This window comes from Meleagris gallopavo, chromosome 7 (assembly GCF_905368555.1).
Source record: "Meleagris gallopavo chromosome 7, MGAL_WU_HG_1.1, whole genome shotgun sequence".
NCBI classification, from domain to species: Eukaryota; Metazoa; Chordata; class Aves; order Galliformes; family Phasianidae; genus Meleagris; species Meleagris gallopavo.
The window spans coordinates 21,485,502-21,494,028 of record NC_139410.1 but is presented as its reverse complement, the minus strand read 5'-3'; the positions used below and the strand labels follow the sequence as shown (position 1 = coordinate 21,494,028).

The 8,527-nt window shown below is 62.0% G+C and overlaps 2 protein-coding genes across 7 annotated transcripts; one reads left to right on the top strand and one right to left on the bottom strand.

The window, feature by feature from the left end:
- The first annotated feature begins 67 nt into the window (after positions 1–67).
- Positions 68–2,351, top strand: INHA (inhibin subunit alpha). The gene is given in 2 exon segments (NM_001303163.1): positions 68–431; positions 1,151–2,351. Coding segments are annotated over 2 exon segments (990 nt in total). The 5' UTR covers positions 68–175; the 3' UTR covers positions 1,885–2,351.
- Positions 2,352–2,848: 497 nt separating this feature from the next.
- LOC100549421 (gap junction gamma-1 protein-like) lies at positions 2,849–6,380 on the bottom strand. 6 transcript variants are annotated; one of them, XM_085228622.1, is made up of 3 exons: positions 6,251–6,380; positions 3,841–5,032; positions 2,849–3,753 (listed from the first exon to the last, which is right to left on the bottom strand). In XM_085228622.1, the coding sequence occupies exons 2-3, from the start codon at positions 5,006–5,008 to the stop codon at positions 3,746–3,748; spliced, it is 1,176 nt and encodes a 391-aa protein (XP_085084748.1). In that variant the 5' UTR covers positions 5,009–5,032; positions 6,251–6,380; the 3' UTR covers positions 2,849–3,745. The 6 variants fall into 6 exon arrangements, with proteins under 6 accessions (XP_085084748.1, XP_085084747.1, XP_085084746.1 ...); XM_085228621.1 differs by having other exon boundaries at positions 6,247–6,379; XM_085228620.1 differs by having other exon boundaries at positions 6,116–6,254.
- Between the last annotated feature and the right edge of the window lie 2,147 nt (positions 6,381–8,527).

The window sequence follows — 8,527 nt, the reverse complement described above, 5'->3', positions numbered from 1 at the left end:
TTCCAGACGTCTCAGTGCTTTCACTGCCCAGAGATAATATTCACGGCAAGCAGACATTTGCGTCAGTGTCAGATACGTCTCAATGCCACCCTGCCCCAGGGGCAGCGCAGTGGGCAGACTGGCTGGGCTGGCAAGTAGGAGCCCACGGCAGAGCCTCTCAAGCTGCCCCACAGCCATGCTGCTTCTCCTGCACCTGCTGCCTGCTGTGCTGCCTGCCAGTGCCCTGGGCAGCTGCACCGGGGCTGGTGTCGACCGGCAGCTCGTCCTGGCCAAGGTGCGGGCACGGGTACTGGAGCACCTGAGCCCCCCAGCCAAGCAGGAGCTCCAAAAGGACGTGAGGAGGGTGCATCGTAGAGATGTCCTTGAAGAAGTGGAGGTGCTACCTGAGGAGCAGGAGGACACATCCCAGGTGATTCTCTTCCCTTCCACAGGTAAAAGCCCTGGTGGGATGGAGAGCATGCAGGGGGTGAAGTGGGTGCTGCTTTGGGGCAATGGGGATGTGGCAGGGCCAGGTGGCCAGGGAGGTGACATAGGAAAGTGCCCAGAGGTGGAACACGGAGATGGGGAGGGCTTAGGAGCAGGCAGGGCTGGACACTGGAGTGGGATGGTAGAGAATGGGGCAGGATGTTGGGAACGGGATGCTAAGTGATGGGGTATGATGCTGAAGGATGGAGTGGGATGCCTAGGGATGGGGCTGCAGTAGGATGCTCAAGGTTGCAACAGGATACTCGGGGTTGCAGCAGAGTGCAGGACAGAGCAGGGCACAGTGGAATGGGTACACCATCACCAAACCATCCCAGGGCATGGGGGGGCTTGGTGACCTCACTAGGCAGCTCAGCCCACCCTGGCCATACAAAGCAGGCAGCTGAATCCCCCTTCCCAAAGCCACGGGATGCCAGGTGCCACAGCTCTGCCTGGCTGGCAGCACGAGCCAGGCAGAGCCTTGCACAGGGCTGGATCTGCTGCAGGGTTCGGCTGGAGAACACAGAGCAGTACGTGCCGTGTGGCACTGGATGTCATCAGCTCCCCTTTGTCTGCAGCAGGGTAACCTGCCTGTGCCCATGGACGTCCCCCACGGCACCCGCGGGTGTCCCCCATTCCCTATCCCCACACTGTGGCATTGCACTCTTGAGCCACTCTTTCCCCACAGATGTGCCGTGTGAGCCCACACAGCCAGATAAGCTGCTGGAGGAAGAAGGCATCTTCACTTACCTCTTCCAGCCCTCGGAGCACGCCCTGAGCCGCACGCTGACATCCGCCCAGCTCTGGTTCTACAGCGGCCCCTCAGCTGCTTCCAACCACTCAGCCCCTGCTGTGCTGACCCTCTCACTGCAGGGCAGGGTGCCGGTGGTGGCCACAGCGTCGCAAACACCAGAGCACTGGACGGTGTTTGACTTTGGCCCTGACGCGCTAACCCAGCTGGCACAGCCGCTCTTCGTGCTCCTGGTGCGCTGCCCCAGCTGCCCCTGCCTGGCCGATGGGGACAAGATGCCCTTCCTGGTGGCCACCACCCGTGCCAAGGCAGCTGGGCGGGTTCGTCGCTCCACCGTGCCCTGGTCACCAGCTGCACTCAGCCTGCTGCAGCGCCCATCGGAGGATGTGGCCGCCCACACCAACTGCCGCCGGGCGTCCCTCAACATCTCCTTCGAGGAGCTGGGCTGGGACAATTGGATCGTGCACCCCAGCAGCTTCGTTTTCCACTACTGCCACGGGAGCTGTGCCGAAGGCCATGGGCTGAGCCACCGGCTGGGTGTGCAGCTGTGCTGCGCCGCTCTGCCTGGCACCATGCGCTCGCTGCGCGTCCGCACCACCTCTGATGGTGGCTACTCCTTCAAGTATGAGACGGTGCCCAACATCCTGGCGCAGGACTGCACCTGTGTCTAGTGGCTGGCACAGCATGGCTGAACCCACCTGGGTCTCCCTGCTGCCTCTGGACTGCCCCAGTGCCAGATGATGAGCCCATCCCACGGATGGAGGAGTCGCTCACATGGGCACTGCACAGCCCAGGGCAGGGAGAGGGACCCAGGTGAAAGTTTTGGTGGTGCCACCCTCCCTGTGACAGCTGGGGTTTCATGGTTCCAGGCTGTGTGGGTACTGCAGCCCTGCCCTAGAGCTGTGCCCTGCAATGGTAGCCCAGTGCCTGGAGCCAGCTCACCTACATCTCTCCTCCCACAAGAAAGACAAGCTGCAGAACACAGCCACCTCCCCCTGCTCCCAGGAACAGGACAGAGACAAATGGATGTGCCAGGGCATGTCCACACTGGGGCTCACACAGGTGGCGAGGCTGGTGGCACGCAAGCAACAGCAGAACCTGTTTGCAAGATCAGTGAGGCAAGATAAATAAACCTGCTTTCTTTACAAAAGCAACACCCGCTTCCATCAGAAACAGCCTCGGAGGCAGTGCGGTTATGGAGTGGGGTGCAAACCCAGAGGCTTTGGGCTGGAGGAGGGAGGGGAAGGGCAAGCTGCAGGCACTCAGCAGCATAGTACGGTGCTCTGCAAGGGGCCCAGCTCTGCTCCAGCATCCCAGGGAGGGGACTGGTGGAAGCGCCAGGGCTGATCCATCTGTCCCTCCAGCTGCATCGGGATGGGGAGCACAGGGAAACCCTGCTGAATCGACAGCTGCGCAGGAATGTGGTAATTGGAGCAATCCTACTCCCGCCACGCCATCAGAGGCTGCCTTTGGCCGAAGCTGCCTCCGCACAGTTGGAATGACTGAGTCACCCTGGGCCAAGCAGGGCGTCCCCATCCCACCACCATCAGCCCCACGCAAGCAGCTGGCCCGCCCAGCCCATCTGCGCAGGATCCCCTTCCCCACCCCTTCCTCCCAGAGGACCGGATGCAGAAGTTCAGTACAAAACGTCTCCAGGCTTTACTGAATATAGATATTAAAAAAAAAAAAAAAAAAAAATTAAAAAAGGAAAAAAAAGTCACGATTACCCAAGTACAAAACAATGCTACAAAATTCACCGCGTGACCCATGAGATGATCAGAATGCCCGAGTGTCTCCCCACCGACCTGCTCTGGGCACTGCACAGACGCACACAGGGCTCCCAGCCCCACACCAGGCTGGAGAGGATTGGCTTTGGTCCAAAGCCCAAGCAGAGCTGCCGGCAGGGAAGTGGAGGAGATGGGAAGGACAAACACAAACCCCTGTGCTCCCTAAAAAGAGCAGCCTGGAGAGGGGGAAGCTGAAGGGGAGCCGAGAGGGACCCTGCGCAACCCACATGTGCTCACTCTATGGGCACCCCCCAGCAGTGGTGCCACTGGGATACATCTCTCACAGTCCCTGCTGTGAGCTCTACTTCAGGCTCAGTGCCAGCCCGTGGTGCAGCCTCACCAGCCAGACCTGGGTGCAGTGTGAGCATTCTTACTGCTGTCGTGACCCGCACATGCACAGAGAGGGCAGGGGAGGCACGAGTTGGGGGTGCTGTGGGCACAGGGCATGGGAAGGGACGTGGGGATACAACAGGAAACAGGGAGGGGAGGAGTGGGCTCAGAGTGGGAATCGGGAGGGGTGTATAAAAATGCCAGGGTGCACGCTGCTGAGTTTATAAAAATGTACAAAAATAAGATATTCCTTTTTTTAAAAAAAAATTAAGAACAGTGAAGGAAGGTTCCCCAAGCCCCTGTCCCCATCGCTGCCCACCGGGATGGAGATGCCCCAAGCAGCCCCACCGGGCAGATACATGTCACCATCCCATGCTGTGTCACACCATTGTCCCGCACCGTCCGTCCTCATCGCTCACAGCCCTGTGGGAACAAGATGCAGATCAGCGGCCATCCTGGGGTGCCCCACCGCCCCACCCCACCCACCAGAACCTGGTCCCCCAGGCTCACCTGTGCTGCGCTCGCAGCCGCCACCCTTCTCGTGCGCCAGGTTGAGGCGGTTCTGCTCGGCAGCCATGCCGTTGGCCTCGGGGCTGCTGCTGCGCGAGGGGCTGGGAGCCCGGGGGGGCGGCTGCAGGTGGAAGGCCATCTCCAGGTGCTCCTGGGCCAACCGCAGGTGCTCACGCAGCCGCTCCAGCTCGTGCTCGCGGGGAGCGCCAGCCAGGGCGAAGTGCTCGGTGGCCGAGTTGGCCAGATTCTCCCGGTAGTCCAGCTTGCCGTCGGGCAGCGGGGCTTTCAGCGGCTCCTTCTTCAGGGAGTGGTAGGTGGGCGGTGCACTGGGGGGCTTCTTGGTGTAGTGCAGTGCAGGGCTGCTGGTGGGTGGGCTGTTGGGCTGGCTCAGCGCATCGCGGATGCGCCCCACACCCAAGTGCAGGAGCTCGCAGATGTTGAGGAAGAGGCAGAGCCCGCTGACGGCGTACATGATGAGCAGGAAGATGGTTTTCTCGGTGGGGCGCGAGACGAAGCAGTCGACCATGTGCGGGCAGGGGCTGTGGCTGCACACGTAGGAGGGGCTGACCTTAAAGCGGAACAGCAGGTACTGCCCGAAGAGGAAGGCCGACTCCAGCAGCATGCGGCACAGCAGCTGCAGCACATAGGCACGCATCAGCCCGTCCTGCTTGATGCGGCGCCGGCCGTCGTGCTTCTCGCCACCCTCAGTGCCCTTCTCCTTCTCCACCTCGATCTCCTCGAAGATCATGGGGTCCTCTTCATTATCGTCCTCCGCCTCCTCGTAGTCCCGCCCGGCTCCACGCCGCACCACCGGCATGCGGCCGCGCTGAGTTGCCGGTGCCCGGCGCCGTGAGGACTCAGGCATGCGGGCAATGCGGTGCATGGCAAAGCCCAGGTAGAGCACTGAGGGGGTGGCCACCATGATGATGTGGAAGATCCAGAAGCGGACATGGGAGAGTGGAGCGAAGGCGTTGTAGCAGACGTTCTCGCAGCCTGGCTGCTGCGTGTTGCAGACGAACTTGCTCTGCTCATCGTAGTAGATGGACTCGCCCCCCACAGCCGTCAGCACGATCCTGAAGATGATGAGGACGCTGAGCCAGATCTTGCCCACGAAGGTCGAGTGGTTGTTGATCTCCTCCAGGAGCCGCGTCAGGAAACTCCAGCTCATCCTGGCCAGGCAGTCAGCTCAGCCCTGTGGGAAGGCAGGCAATGAGCCACAGAGCAGGCAGCAGCGCATCTTACCCGGCCCCCCAAAGGCAGCAGAAGCCCCCACGCAGTGCCTACATCCCATCCCTTACCTACCGGTGACTCCCAGGCTCTGTATAGCATAAAGGTGAGGGCACCAGCAGCCGCCAGCACCTCCTCTCCTACTGCCAGCAGCCAAGATGCGGGAAGTAGGGGAAAAGCCGGGACACTCACCAGTACCGGACAGGATGTATCTGGGGGAAGAGTCACCACGGCAAGGATAAACACAGGAGCAGGGCAGTGCCGGCTCTGGCGGGCGAGGGGACAGCCCCGTGGAGCCAGGCACTCGTCTGCCACCTGGTCCCAGGGCCGTGCCGCACCACGTGGCTCGGGCACGGCGAGGGAAGTGGAGCACGAGGGACCAGGGTGACGACAAGGGGCAGCACGAGGCAGGCAGGGAATTGCACAAAGTTGCAGCTGACGCCAGATGTCGGGGAGGAAATTGCGGGGAAAGCACAGCAGTTTCTAGCCAGATCCGCGGGGAGACGGCGCACAGCCCAGCCGCCGGCGTGGGGCCGATGCGAGGGCGGCAGGTGGCGGCTTCGCAGACCGCCCCGAGAGATCTCTCCTGCCGCTATTGTTCTGCTCCGAGCCTCGCACCAGCGATGGGCACGCACCGGCACCGGGACTCCGCCAGCCCCGAGCGACGGGCGCCCGAACCCGCTCCTCGGCCACCCCGTTCCCCCGGCCGAGCACCCCGCGGGGTGCCGCTGCCACCTGCTCGCCGCCGCGCCCCGCCTCAGGGACGACGCTTTGTGTCAGCGGCCGCTCCTCGCCCGGCGGCGCAGCGCCCCGGAGCCGGGGCGGGGGGTGGGCCGGGGTACCCAGGCTGCCCAGAGAGGGATGCGGGGCACGCAGGTGACAAGGGCTCCCGCCGGGGCAGGTGGCCGAGCCGCCACGCGCGGAGCAACACCGCGCGCCCCAGCCTGACCCAACCGCGCCCCGAGCCCTCCCCGCCCCCAACCCCGGGGCCCCGCACCCCACCGCACCCGGAGGATCTCAGCCCCGGCGCTCCCCCCGCCCCACTCACCCCACGCCGGGACGAGCGGCTCCCGCCGGCGGCGCGGCGGACAAAGCGGCGGGGCGTTACGCCGCCGCCTCCCGCCGAACAAAGGGGCCCGGGGCCGCCCCGCCCCGCGCCGCCCGCCCGCCGGTACGCACCTACCGGCCCGCCGCGAGCCGCGCCGCTTCCCGCCGAGTTCACGCTGCTCTCGCCCGCCCCTGGTGACTCACGGCTGGGACGGGAAGCGCGGCCCCCAGGGCCTCTCCGCTCGGTGCGAGCGGCGGCCGGAGCGGCGGGCGGGGCGCGATGCCGCCGGGCTGGGGAAGCGGGCGCGGTGTCCGTGCGCTCCGGCCCCGCGCAGGCAGCGCCGGCTCTCGTGGCTGCGACTTTGGGGCGCCGGGCCGGCCGCTGGCTTTCCGCGCTGTTGAAATTGGCTCCGGAGGGCTGGCTGGTCAGGGGATCCCCGAGGGTCCGTCCTCCCTGGGGATCCCCGTGGCAGCCCGTGCAAAGCACCGCGTCCTGCCGCCCCCGGCACCGAGGGAGAGCCGCCTTGTGCAACCCGGGGAAGCTGCTGCTGCGTAAGGACCGGCCGAGGGGAAGCGGGAGCGCCGTCACCGACCGCAGGACCGGGACCAGGCCGTGGGGCGAAGCCTGGCGCTGGAACAGGCGCACGGCACGCAGTCAGGGGGGAAGACAGCGGAGAGTGGGAGAATGTGGCGAGAGTGCGGATAAGCAGAGCTGCCAGGCCTGGGGGAAGCCCACCTTCTGCCCCCAGCAGGCCTCAGGGTATGCAGTGCCAGCAGCGGGGTCCTTCCTGACCTGGGTGGGCTATGCTGGAACAACCGCTGCTCCCAGGGCAGCCACCGAGCTGTGTTTGCTCAGCTGGGAGAGGAGCCTGACTGCCTGCCCTGGGCACAGCTTGAGCCATCGCCTCACCTGGCCCAGGGCTGTGCCGCACACAGCCTGTCCCCACTCTTCCCCTACTAATCAGCGTTTCTGGCACTGGGACAGGGAGCAGACGGCTCCATTAGGGACTGTTTGTCCTGATACAGGACAGCTCCACAGCCACTTCAATGACCCGATAACAGCCAGAGGCACGCTCCAGCAGAGGAGTGCAAAGGGCAGCAAGGTTCTGCTGGAAGTAAACACCCATTAGAAATAGGGCTCTCCCAGTTAGAGAGCTGAAAACCAGGCCCCAGGCTCTGTCTGCTCACAGCCCAGCTGCTGGACAGGAGAGACAGAGGAAAGTGGTGAAAGAGTCAGACTGATGACTGAGGTGTGCTTCTGTACACACTGCACTGGCACAATGAGACCGGTTACCCCATCACTAGTTCCAGCATGAGCAGCTCCACAGGAGCATTCAAGGTCAGAGAGCAACTACAGAGGGAGTGGGGGTATGCTCTGGTTGCTATCAGATTAAGGGAAAACAAAGCGAGTGCTTGATGAAGAGGCAGCAGAGGGGTTACAGCAGCACCTGTGAGCTTTCTCTGGCAGTAGCCAGGGAGCGGGTGAGAACCAACATGCTGGTGCTGAGCCAAGGAGATGCACCTGTAGAGAGAAAGGGCTAGGAGCAGGAGCAAGGGTGAGTGGTAAAAAGTAAGTAAAATAGCCTGAGAACAGGCATGGGCAGGCAAACAGCTAAAACTTTTAGTTCTGGCAATCCAGGCTTTGTCAGGTACCTCAACACATACCCAGGTGTAGCAGAGCAGGGATGCAGCTTGATTAGGGTGGAAAACACCAGCTGGGATGGAGCTGTGTCAGGGATCGGTGTGCACAGAGGAGACAAAGACTGGTCTGGTAACTCTAGTTTTGACTCTTGTACTTTATGTAAAACACAGTTAAGGAAAGGGAAGATAATACTTAACACAGGCACCTTAAATGGCAAGACGAAGACAGAAAAACCTTACTGTTGATTACTTGGTGCTGCTTTCTGAGACTCCTTCCCCCAGACAAAGTGCTGTGTGCTGGCAGTGCTTCCACTGAGCTCATTGCCATTCGCAGTCTGAGATCACTGCAAAGGAACGGAGAGCAGCAGCCATATGCCCATTTAGGAAGAGGGGACAAAGTGGAATGCATTGTGACATCTGCCTCAAGACACTATAGATCTTGTCAATCCGGTCTATAGAAGGCTAGATAAAAATATTGGCCACCGTGGGCCTTCAGCAACTGAAATTGCTTCTCAAAGTGACAAGAGAAATTCTAAAAATAAACAGATTCCAAGAAAGCACCCAGCGGCGTGCAGTGGGGTGGCCTTTACACTACTACGAAGTTGAACTTCCTACTCTCCTAAGGCTCTGAGGATGGTATAGCTGGGTTGGTTGTGGCCTTGTTCCCTTGCCAGCCCCAGAACTGGCTCCTGGAAACCGATGAAGCTAGTATGCAAGACCTTAGTAGGACATCAAAGCAATGCAAGAGGATGAGGCGAGGAAAATATGGCAA

Bases quoted from the DNA above. Each gene is read 5' to 3' on its own strand.
- LOC100549421 (XM_085228622.1), bottom strand. From the start codon at position 5,008: ATGAGCTGGAGTTTCCTGACGCGGCTCCTGGAGGAGATCAACAACCAC.